At 37.2% G+C, this 13,013-nt stretch overlaps 1 protein-coding gene across 1 annotated transcript in view; it reads left to right on the forward strand.

Moving 5' to 3' along the window:
• LOC113228050 (F-actin-uncapping protein LRRC16A) overlaps positions 1 to 13,013 on the forward strand; it is a 31,453-nt gene that overhangs the window by 8,569 nt on the left and 9,871 nt on the right. The window contains exons 8-18 of the mRNA XM_026461190.1: positions 1,567 to 1,832; positions 4,256 to 4,443; positions 5,252 to 5,329; positions 6,581 to 6,765; positions 6,992 to 7,143; positions 7,815 to 7,930; positions 8,305 to 8,376; positions 9,730 to 9,901; positions 11,134 to 11,269; positions 12,697 to 12,889; positions 12,942 to 13,003. Coding sequence (XP_026316975.1) covers positions 1,567 to 1,832; positions 4,256 to 4,443; positions 5,252 to 5,329; positions 6,581 to 6,765; positions 6,992 to 7,143; positions 7,815 to 7,930; positions 8,305 to 8,376; positions 9,730 to 9,901; positions 11,134 to 11,269; positions 12,697 to 12,889; positions 12,942 to 13,003 — 1,620 coding nt within the window. The remainder of the gene's footprint in view (positions 1 to 1,566; positions 1,833 to 4,255; positions 4,444 to 5,251; positions 5,330 to 6,580; positions 6,766 to 6,991; positions 7,144 to 7,814; positions 7,931 to 8,304; positions 8,377 to 9,729; positions 9,902 to 11,133; positions 11,270 to 12,696; positions 12,890 to 12,941; positions 13,004 to 13,013) is intronic.

Below are 13,013 nucleotides of genomic sequence, written 5' to 3' on the forward strand. Positions count from 1 at the left end.
CGTTTTGAGTACGAGAATTGTCATTCTAGGTCAGTGATTACTGCGGTATTGACTATACACATATCAAAATGACGCAAAAATCTCATAATATTAAGTTCAATGCACTGTATAAAAATATACATTTTTAATTTTTTTTTTAATTTTATAAAATTTCTTAATCCAAAATTTTTTTTCGTTCTCGCTTCATTAATTCTTGTCTTAGAAAAGCAGTGATAATCTAAACACCCTCGCGCACTGCACTCGTGATAGAAACGGCTGGCACAGAAACTCGAAATACGATTTTTGCTTTCGATTTCTGTTTACACGGAGACGTTCAATATTCAAAGGCGAGGCGATTATCGCTCACGTGGATGGTCGATAATCGCGAATGCTTTGACGAGGAAAATTTTTTATATTTTTTCGATAATCGTATCTTCGAGGCGATAAACTCTCTCCATCTAAATGGGCCTTTAAGCGCCCAATAACACTAAGCGAAAGATTTCGCGCGGCCGCCCGCACTTTCACTTACATTAATGGCGTATCCGCCCCCGTAGCATGGCTATGCATGATAATCGCAACGCGCACGATAAACGTTGTAATAAGCGTACTTAAGCTATTGACTATCTAAATTAGTTCTGATTGAGACAGCCAATAGCGTGCGCTTATTTTAATTATATCGCGCGGGTCGCGACTATCATGCGTAGCCATGCTACGGGGGCTGATTTCTATTTACTAGGCAACAACATTTCAATTCCTCTGAATAAGACACGATCGCCACGTAGACCAAAGGCAAACCAGTGTCGCTCGCGCGCCCGGAATGCTCATTTAAGTTAAAACGTAAAAGCTAAATAAATAGAGCATACTTTGCCATGACAGTTACGATGAAATTCGTGTCGAATATTTTCGCCCTTACTTTCATAATGGATGGGATGGTTCCCGCGGGGGGCCAATACGGTTTGAAAACTTCACACTCCATATTAAATGACTTTGCAGATATGTGCAGGTTTCCTAACAATGTATGCTTCACCGAGAAACTCATGCTTAGATTCAAATTCAATTTCGCACATAATTCCGAAACCACGCACTCGTCCCTCGTGAGGAGGTAGTTCAAACCTTTAGGTCGCGGCTATTTTTTGAAGTGTCTATTATTATCTGTGTAGTAAACATTATTTGAAATTTCCAAATCCACTTGAGCGCTTATCTTTTAAACAATGACATTGTATTCATTGTTAAGCCCAACCACTTATCTTCTGTTTAGATTGAAAGAAGGAAACAAAAAAAATTCGTCCGAATATCGACTTTACTGACAACGCTCAAATATTCAATTGGAAACACATAACATGAAGTAAACCTGTGTATTGCAGAAACTTAAAAGTATACCAATACCACGTGTATTGTTACTTATTTTCATTTCATTTTTTTTCATCAATTGTTTTGTAACAAAAGTCTAAAAGAAACTACCCAAATGTTGCATACAATGAATTTAAAATGTTATGGCTTAAAAATGTCGTTGTTTAAAAGATTAGCGCTCAAGTGGATTCGAACATTTCAAATAATTCGTACTATAAACATAAAGTAATTTTTCAGAGATTTGATACCCCTTCTAATCGCACTACAACATAACACGTGGTTCACGGGGGTATGTGGCGATGGGGTTCGACCGGGGGGTGAGGCGTGGGAGGCGCTGTGCCGGGTGGTGCGCTGCGCTGCACCTCCGCCGCAGAACTTGAGCTGGCGCGGCTCCGGTCTGCGCCACGACCACGCTGCCAGATTGGGCCACGCACTGCTGCGGGCCAGGACGGCCCCTGCTATGCACACTGTGGACTTCTCGCAGAACCATATTGAAGACAAAGGTATACGCACCCACATTATCTATACAAAATACTTGCTTACTATTGTTAGTCGTGTAAACATTATCCTGTTGAATTACTGGTACAAAAACCACTTATTGCAACGCCACAACACAAAAAGAATAAAAAAAGACAAAGCAGAAGTAAAACAAAAAGTATAACAACAAAAAACAACGAAGCAAATATAACAAATTTGAAATAATCAATACAGTTTGAGTAACTGTCACGTGACTGCGACTTTTGTAAAATGATCCACTCGGCTAATGCCACAGCCGAGATTAAGCTGTGACGTTGGTTGTTAGTGTACCTAAAATCGATAATACACACACACATGCATGTTTAGTTAACATATTTTACCATCGACTTTCAACAAAATGCATTAGTTATTTAGATTTTGTGACTTAGCAGAAACAGATGAAAATTAAAAAATGTGACAGACAGTTTAGTTATGATTCAATCAAACTTTAATAAACAAAAAACTCTTTCAATTAAATTTACAAGAACGCAAAGTCAACCTCGAACCACTCGACAAACCTTAGGAAATTAAAACAAATGAATGGAAAAAAATGACAGTCGACTAATTGTTTATTTTCAAATTCGACCTGAATAAAAGTGAAATAACCAACCAGTAGGGTTAGCACGACAGGGGCGACTTGCGCGAGAGTGACATAAAGCGCAAGATACTGCTATTCTCGCATAGAATATCCTGCGCTTTATATCGCTCTCGCGCAAGTCGCACCCTGTCGTTGTACTGACTTTGAGAAAAAAGCAGCATTATTCTTGATTATCTCAATAAATACTACGAGGACGAACTTCGTGGTATTGAGATAAATAAATCAGGTATTAACGCCATTTTGGTCAGTACAGTCTTAATAAGACTGTTAACAGATTGACTGCATGTTTGCAGTTCATGCGTGACATTGATAACGACATAACTGCCTCCGTGGCCGAACGGTTACCATGACTGGACTGTCACGCAGAGGTCCAAGGTTCGATTCCCGGGTCGGGAGAAATATTTGTATGGCCTACATTTATTTCTCTTGTGAGTTTGGGTACAATTTGTGATTGTCTATGTGTGTGTCCATGGCACCCGCGACCCAGGGTTTCCCTAGTGCGGGGCTATGTTGAGTGTGCGCGTTATTATTAAAGTTTCACGCATTAATTGATCTCGACTTTATGAATTATAATATTATAATAAGACGAAAATTATAGAATTTAGACCACGACAAAAATCAGAATTAGGATTAAATCTATGTGCAAATGGTAAAAATATAGAGAAAGTAACAAAATATAATTTCTTAGGAATAGAAATTGACTCGCATATTGATTGGAAATCACATGTAGAAAAAATTAAAATGAAAATGTCTCAATTCACCTTCGCTTTATACAAACTTAAATGTGTCACAAATGTAAAAACAGCATTATCAGCTTACTACGCGTATGCGTTTGCATGGTTAAACTACGGCTTGATACTGTGGGGGAACAGTACCCAGGTAAATGACCTCCTAATCTTAGAAAAAAAATGTATACGTCTCATAATGAACATTAAACAGACGGAATCGTGTAGACCACATTTAAAAAAATTAAAAATGCTAACCCTGCCCTCTATGTACATATTAGAAATTGCTAAATTTATTAGGAAAAACCGGGAATTATTTATTAATGCCCTACCCACTTCACTAAGACCCTCTAGATTTAAGAATACATTAAGCCTTCCGCAATGTACACTTAGCATGTATCAGAATAGTCCGTACTATAATGCTATAAAAATCCACAATAAACTACCCGAGCACATTAGAAGTGAAACTAATTATAGAATTTTCAATAACAAATTAAAAATATTGTTAATTGACAAATGTTATTATAATTTAAATGAATTTTATAATGACAAATTAATGTAATTTTGTAATTAAACTAAAATGTTATGATATTTTATGTATTTGACGAAGACCAATGATGAATACTGACATGTAATTTTAATCATGTAATTTTAAGTTATTATTTTGTTTTATATAAAATAGGGACCAAATGCCATACCCCCGCGGGGTGTCATAGCAATAAGATTTTTAATGGAAATATATTGTTGTGACTTGCATTAAAAAAAAAAGAAAAAAGAAAAAGAATTCGGTATTATGTAGTATTCGGACTTTATGTAGTAATACGTGAAGTCGTCGCATGAATTTGATAACGATTTCACGCATTAACTGCAAATATGCAGTCAATCTGTTAGCAGCTTAACACGCAGCATTGTTTGTGATCTATTCATTATTCTTTATGTCAAGAGTTGATATTTCATGCGTTATTAAAATCTGTATATTGAATATACGAAAAGTTATTTCCGTTGTCTGCAAATCTCTTTTTGCAATATTAAGAATCTTGCTCGTTTTGTTATGTGTTAATGTATTAATAATTAAATATATTTACAGGTGCTATTAGTATTCTCTCAGGGTTAGCGAACAACCCGTGCGGGTTGCGTTCTATATCGCTGTCACAATGCGGTTTAACTGGCAAGACTGTGGTGCAACTAGCCGCCATTTTGAATGACAACTTGTGCCATCTTAACACGCTCTCGCATTTAGACTTGTCGCATAATAATCTAAAGGATGATGTACATGTAAGTTTGTCTTTTTTGTAACTGAGATTTTCCCGCAACTTTTGTTGTGCAAGCCTACAAATAGGAACTATAGAACATTTTTGTAGTGTAAACGCAATAATGTTTTGTTGTTAGAATTTTAGTTAGTTAAATTATACCTCTTTCAGATATTATATACTCCCGGACACATAATTCGAGCCACCTCGCAATTTTGTCGCAAAGGCCTAGAATACAAAAATAGTGTTAACATCGAAGAAAAAGTTTTCCCTCGGTTTTGCAAATCTAAATTCCCAACAAGGACTTATGGAAAAGATGTTTCAAAATTGCGTAATAGTTGTTGATCAATCAAACATTGTTTAAGTTAGGGCCCTTAATACTGAAAATGCGTGGTGGCTAGAATTATACGTCCGGAAGTGTATTATATTTAAGCAAGAAGTTTATAAGTCTGTCTTCAACAAAAAGCAGCTAAAACGAACTATGTGAAGAAGCGTATGCGAGGTTCTTCACTCAAAGGCGACGATATATTTATAGATTCTATAGTACATAATATTATGCCAGACCATATGGATGTACATATACCATACTATTCTATAAAAAAGTACTCCTTTCCGTTCAGTGTTTACGACAACATATTGAGTAATAAACATTAATTCCAATGTTACATTTATTAACCAACTCCAAATAAGATTGAGAGTCTATGTGTACAGTAATGCATTAAGTATGAATTATGTAATGTGTTACCTAATCCAGCTTGTAATGTTAGTGGAAACAATCCGTAAATTGTTTTGTTTAGTGGATTAGGTGAAAAAATCCTCATTTACTGTTGCAGAATTTGTACAACTTTCTCGCTCAACCGAACGTTTTGACGCACTTAAATTTGACGAATACAGAGACCACGTTAGAAAACGTAAGTAAATAAACAAATTACTTATACAACTATCAAATAACGTATGTCTATACTGTTGACAAACGTTATTTAATAGAGTGATGCATGTATTTGTTGTTTTTTAATGTTGATACATTTTTACGTCAAACCTCTTAGAAGAAGGGTTTCCTTTTTATTACATAAACGAGTAGGTAATCTTTTTAATGGACACCTATTTATTTCCCTCTTAAATAAAAATTAGTTCTACTCATATAAATAGACAAACTCCTATACATGCATACATTTCCGAGTATACTGGATAGAAAGGACGTGACACGGCTATTCTCCACGGAGGGAAAGTATCTTAAATATCGTAGATAGAAAATTTACTAAAAAGACTTAATTTTGATTTTAAAAACAAATCGAATTGCATTCAAAGATTTTTACACAATCGCCTTTCTGAACTGGGAATCCAACCCGCCAAATGTGAAAAAAAAAACACCTGTAATTTTACTATACTGATCGAAAGCCTCAATCATAAGGATTGTTTTCTTCTAAATAACATAGCATTTTAAATAAAAGGAAGACCGATAAGTTGCCTTTTAAGACTAATTCTTTTCTTAAATTTTTTTTATTATAATATCAAGTGACGGGACGAACAAGTCGTGCGCCTGATGGAAAGCGACACGGCTATCCTTGAAAGTTGCAATGTCACTCAGAGCTTTAAATCGCAGAGGGGAATTCCATTGCGCCCGTCACCCTCAGGCATAAGTTAACAAGTCCCATGTGCCTGTAATTTCACCAACACCCTTACCGTTCAAACCCGAAACGCAGTAATGCTCACATTACTGCTTGGCGGCATAAATAAGCAAGGTGACAGTACGTCTCTGGACGAACTCTTCCACAAGGAGCTTTACTGCTACAATACTTTAAAATTTGCTCATGTTATGTACCGTGTATAGCGTTTTAGACTTTACCTTAAAATGATAATGTGAAATCGCCAGTAGACCGCCTACGCCTGTATGGTGGACTATGGAGAACACCCAGATATGAAAAGCGGCTGTTCAGACGCGGACAACTTAGTGGAAATCACAAGACGCCCTTGGATGCAGCGTGGTGGCATTCTGCAGAGGCCTATATTCTGTAGGAAGGATGTCTTCTGATTGTTGTATACTTATTTTAGTGATAGCGTTAGATGGTTTGCTCTTCTTGTGTACTGTATAATTACTGTAGTTATAGGTGTGCCATAGTAGTTCAAATGAAAAAAGTGCATATCTATGTGATTTATTCCAGATGTGGGGTGCCTTGCTGAGGGGCTGTGCAGCACGTCTGTCGTCGCTGCTGGTGGGCCGCAACCCGTGGTCTGCCGTCCGCCGGCCCAAAGACCCCCCGCCTTCCTTTCGCCAGTTCTTCACCGCTTGCCTCGCCCTTACGAATCTCGACTTCTCTTATTGCAAAATGCCGCCAGATGCTTTAAAGTGAGTTTTATTGTGTTCGTAATTTGTATATTACTTCTTTTTTAATTTTAAACTAATCGATTACTGTGATCAACAGTGTCACCTTGGCTGCTATATAATTATATGGCTTTACATTTATTCATATTAAGGGAATTTTAATATATTATGTCTTCATTAGTCTTAACCGAAAATTCTCGGAATTATATAATGAAATTCTCTACCTAACTTTCGCTTTTCAATCCGATAGGAGTTTGTTGCTGGGGCTAGCATGCAACGAGAGCGCAGCTGGAGTACAACTAAACCTGTCAGGTGTACTGTCATCGTCACAAGTCGCACACGTTTTGGAGTCTTGCATACATGGTGTACGGTGTTTGCAGTCGCTCGATCTTTCTGATAACAGTCAGTATTATTTACACATTTTTTATGAATATTTGGTGATATTAGGGCCTGGTATATTACGACAAATTGAAATGATGATTGATTAGTTTGATGTTGTACCTACATATGTATTAAATAATTTGGTCATAATATATTAAACCTGTACGAAAATTGGCAGAGATACTGTCTATTAAATAAATTAGTCCGCCGATATTTGTGTTCGTTTAGAGCAACATACACATTTAGAGCATGCTGTTAATACCTCCATTTTGTGCCACGAGTTGGGCCTTAGTTTTGTTTCCATGGCCGGTGCTGGCAGATTTCAATTTTCTATTTTGCTGCCCAGCACTCGAAAGATGTTGATTAAATTTATTAAATCATGATTTTCTCATATAGTTTCTAAGTGTAGCACCAACCTATTATTATTTTTTCTGTTTTACCTAATGATTGACCGGCAGAGAATGCCGTATGGCATTAAGTCCGTCATTAGTACTTTATTGTGTTGTGCAAAACAATTTTTAATAAATAAATATCGAATTAAAGAAAACGCGTCATGTAGTAAGTGTATTGCCGCGCGGTAACGATTTAGTGTTGTCAATTATAGTATGTCATCATTTACCTTATGCGCCCATAGACTACGGATTAGTGACGATAACATAGTTTAGGCAAAGTAATATCTGTGTTCTATTTAGGTATGGAGTTCGAGCTATCTGGCATCGTGCGGGCGATAGGAAAGAATCACTCTATCACACATTTGTCGCTTAGCAAATTGACAGGGAAGAGAGCGTATGCGCCGCCATTGGTTCAGGTAAATACCGCTGCAGAAACTAATTTTCCCAATTAATAAGGTTTAAAAGGCCATTAAATACAAACATTTGGAGGTGAAGTGTTTATATAATTTTTTGATCACATGAAAGTATCAAAAAATTACGATACCCATTACTATTCTCACTTTTCATGAATTATGGTCATATGTGCCCTTGAACCAGAGAAGTTGCTTATCTAATATTACATATATATGCATTGTAGCAATAATTAAATAAAATGAAATGAAATACCAATCCGTATTCGACTAGGGTGGCTTACTATTGCCTAACTCCGTCCTCTCTTGATGTACACCCGTGGCCAATATTGGCATATATATGAGTTAAGAATGATGATACATAAGTAATTTGTTTTCAGGCATTAGTTCACGTGCTTCAGGAGCCAGACACAGCTTTGATGTCATTAGACCTCAGTGATTGTAAACTCAAAGTAAGTAACGTTTGATTTACAATACAAAATAATTCGATTGGTAGCAGTGCAGTTGAAGATAAAATCACTATGGATTTAATGATTATTACTAGTTACAGGTTTTTTATTTTCGGAATACGAATTGCTAAAGAGACGTACGGTCCACCAAATGGATAATGGTTACTTCTATGTATAGAACTTTTTATCGACAGAATTACATTTTACATATTGAGTGTAAAATGGTTAAGCGATAACACGTTGCTGTAAAAAATTTAACTCGCTTCAGTTAGTTAGGAGAGCGGCGACAAAGTGTCTTTTTCTCAAACAAGCTCGGAAATGTTTACATTACTTTCAAAAAAAGCACCCACAAAGTTTCTCATTATGTCTCCGCTGCTCTAAACATTTAAATATATCGTTTAAATATAATCTCAGTACAGAGTACTAAAAAAACCGACCTCAAAAGTACGTGGAATTACATCTATTTGCTAAGTTTCATTGAAATATCCCCTAGTTCGCCACTATACAGGACTTGATACTGGAGATAATCAAAATAGGTTCTCACTACGACACTACTCAAAGTATATCGAGAGAAAAAAAAGTAATTGCTCCTAAATTAAAGTCAGGCGCTATTTATAAAAATGAATCTTCATACGTGAACAGCCACCCTTTGAGGTGGTTGATTTTCTTCAAAATAAAATGGGACCACTATGGAATTACCCCCTTTCCAACAAAAAAACAATTATGAAAATCTGTTCACCAATACCGGAGTTATCGCGTAACATACATACAAAAAAAAAAGAACATACAGTCGAATTGAGAACGTCCTCCTTTTTTGAAGTCGGTTAATAAGCAAAGAGGCTATGAAAACAAACTAAAGAAAAACTCATACAGCCAACTTGCTCACTAGCATCAATGTCTGTAATTGCGAGAACGAAAAACAAATGTCTGTGGTATTATTTATTTTGCGTTTAATTATGATGTACGATGTCCTTTTTTCAAAGTATGTGGCGCAGACACATACTTTGAAAAAAACGGTAAAATAAACGAATACTTCGAAGTTCTATTTTTTTACATTTTCTTCGCGAAAATGAGTTCTTGTGAGAATAGCGAAAATAAATACAATAAAAAATTTGTCATGGATTTTTTAAACATTATTTTTTTACTTTTTCTTTTATATATTCCCCTTCATTCTTTAATCTTTTATTATTTCTTCGCATTGTTTTGAGAAAAGCACTATACAATACTTCGGCTGGAACTAGCATTGCCTGACTCATATAATACAACTCATACTCGTCCGGCAATCCTTTATTTGCAGGCCTACGCAATTATATACTATTATGGATATAAGAGAATATAAAAAAACATACTGTTTAGGGTGACCTGTATGGACTACTCAACGCACTGGGCGGCGCACGCCGACTGCGTACGCTTGACATCGGAGGCAACTTGGCCGGTGACGCCGGCGCGCGACTCTTGGCCAAGGCTCTGCAGTGCAACTGTACTTTGCATACGTTGTACATTGACCGCAATGCGTTTAGTTTACAAGGTAAAAATATCCGATATTAATCACGAAATTATTTACAGACATTATTTTTATTTTTTTACGCACACACTAATAGCCCCGCACTAGAGAAACTCTGTATCGCGGATGAATTTGTGGTTGTCTATAACCACAAATTACGTCTAAGAGAAACTTACATTAAAAATGAGTTACCTAGCCTAGGTAATAAAATTTGTGATGAATATCCTAGAAAAGTTGAATTGAAAATGACATATTCTCCACAAATGTTACTAATTTTCAACCTAATTGTCGCTTAATATCTGTTACATTTCTACCATCAATTTTTGAAAATCTTCAGACTGTTTTACATTTGAAGATATTCTTTTTTGGAGTACACTATCTAGCTCTAAATTTAAATTTTAGTTTTAACTTTTAGTTCATCTATTTTTTAAAGCCTTTTCACACCGTTGGAGCATATATGGACTCATGTATTAGGTATACGTTTAGCTTCTTCCCAGATTGTATAGTCAAGGGCAAAGTAAAATATACAAAGAATTGTTTCAAAGATATGTATCTAAAAACGTTGTCTTTAAATAACCACGTCACCAAAACTCTTTCAGCTGGAGAATATACATGTATGTTGGAAAACTGTTTACACTTTTAATTAATACATATAGCCACGTGTTATTGTAAAGTTTAGTGCATACATTGACGACACACGTGCACGGCCTAACGGTTTGCATTGTCGCCGCTGGACGAGGAGCTCCCGGGTTCAATCCCTGGTAGAACCAATTTCGAAATGAAAGCAATTGGTGTGGTCGTCTAGCACATTATTATTATTACATACATATCAGCACGCCTGTCTCCCACCGGAGGTAACCAGAGACCTCTACGCTCCTGACCAACCTCTTATTATTATTATTAATATTTTTATAATACCAAGTGACGGGACGAACAAGTCGTGCGCCTGTTGGTAAGCGACACGCCTATTCATAACAGTCACAGTGCCATTCAGAAAAGCAACGATCTCATGGGCGCTGCCACTGCTTCCGTCATCCTGAAATATAAGTTGACAAGTCCCATGTGCCCACCAGCACCCTTACCCTTCAAAACCGGAACGTAGTAATGCTCACATTTCTACTTGGCGGCAGAAATAGGTAAGATGGCAGTACTTCCCTGGACGAACTCTTTCACAAGGAGCTCTACTACTACAAAAAAAATCTTATTATTATTATACATATTATATACCTAGACTATATGTGGTACGTAATGAACAGGTTTAAGCGACATAGCGACAGCGTTACGCCGGTCGGTGAGCGTCCGCCGCGTTGAGTTCCCGGGCTGCGATGCGGCGGCAGGGGGTCGCGGCGCCTCTGAACGCGTCGCCACGCTTTGGCGGGAGCTGCACGAACGGTACACTTCAACCATTATTATACACTCCCGGACACATTGTGACGATGCGACCTCTTTCACCGTCATCCCACCCTTTTATCACCCATTTCTCTGGCTCCTGGCCACCTACTTTGAAATTTTTAATCGTTCTTAATTTTTTTTTATAATCTCAAGTTACGGGACGGGCAAGTCGTGCGCCTGTCCATAACATTTTCAGTGCCATTAAGAGTTTTAAATCGCAAAGATCTGAGGGGCACTACCACCGCCTCCATCACCCAGAGACGTAAGTTGTCAAGTCTCATGTGCCTGTAATTTCACCATCACCCTTACTCTTCAAGACCGGAACACAGTAATGCTGACATTACTCCTTGGCGGCAGAAATAGGTAAGATGGCGGTACTTCACTGGACGAACTCTTTCACAGGGAGCTCTACAGCTACTAAATTCCTTTTCTTCATTTTCTTCTTTCTATCGGACTCTCTACGTAAACTCCCGAAGCGAGCAGACGTGCTATCTCTCATCGTACTAAATTACAAATACAATAGTTTCTTATATACGTTGAACGAAGTAACGTGTTTATACAAATACATCACAGATATTTTTGTGGAAAAGTTCATAATGTCGAAGCTACCATAAACAGTTCGTGATATGTCAAGAAATGATAAACCTCCACAAGAACGTCCACAGGACTCTCCAAGCTACACTACAATCTACAGGACATGCTTGAGCGGTCGGTGCTAGTAGCGCGTGACAACATAATACGAGCCACCTTGCATTTTTATTTTCAACGGACTGGAATACAAAAAATATAGTTATTAGCCGTTTTCCCCAGTTTACAAATTAAAATTTTTTACAAAGACTTACGGAAATAACGTTTAGTATACCAGCTTCAAAATTGCATAATAGTTTTTGGTCAATTTAACATTGTTTAAGATTGGGTATTTAATACTGGAAATGCAAGGTGGCTCGAATTGCGTGTATATTATATATTATATAATATTCCTGTATAGTATACTCGTATACACGATTATTCTTTATAGCGCACAAGAACAAATACCCAAAAAAAAACAAAGACAAATACAGGTACAACAGGCAGCCTTACTACAGATACATAGTATTTAATTTTGACTTTTAACATTAAAATAAAACCTTTTTATTTCGAACAAGTACGTGGTTTAAATTTTTTATGTGAAATTACTTCAGTAGTTTGTTATAACTATTAATACAAAGATCGAACACTAGCCACGGAACGAACCAACGGACCCCACGAAGTTTTCTATGCGCTTGTCGTCGTATATTTGTATATGTCGCGTTTACAACGCGTCGCTTTTAATCAAAATATGTGTATGTAAAGTTGTATTCGTGTCATTAATTTCGGCGTTTTAATTCTTAAGAATTCGTTTAAAACTTGTTTTTTAATTTTTTTTGTGTGTTGTTACATCTTCACAGATTAGCCAGCAACAGCATTCCGACTCAATCGCATACTCTTCGCGCGATGTCCCTGGAACGAGCGTGGTCTGGCGGAGAGGCTGCTGCGGCACTGGCAGCTCAAGCAGCAGCTGCGTTGCCGCCGCCGCCGTTGCCCGCTGCACTGGAAAGGGCTGCTAGTCATGTGCATCAGATACTGCATCAGTATTTACAGGTTATAAGCGTTTTTCAGTACATAAATGAAATGTCAATGGTACGAAAACCAGGTGCTGCCGGCAGGCTTCCTGGAAGCTTACCAACTAGATGGCCAGCCAGCATCATCTGTTTGGTTAGTTTCA

This window comes from Hyposmocoma kahamanoa, unplaced genomic scaffold, assembly GCF_003589595.1.
Source record: "Hyposmocoma kahamanoa isolate Upper Pololo Valley unplaced genomic scaffold, ASM358959v1 220, whole genome shotgun sequence".
Classification (NCBI taxonomy): Eukaryota; Metazoa; Arthropoda; class Insecta; order Lepidoptera; family Cosmopterigidae; genus Hyposmocoma; species Hyposmocoma kahamanoa.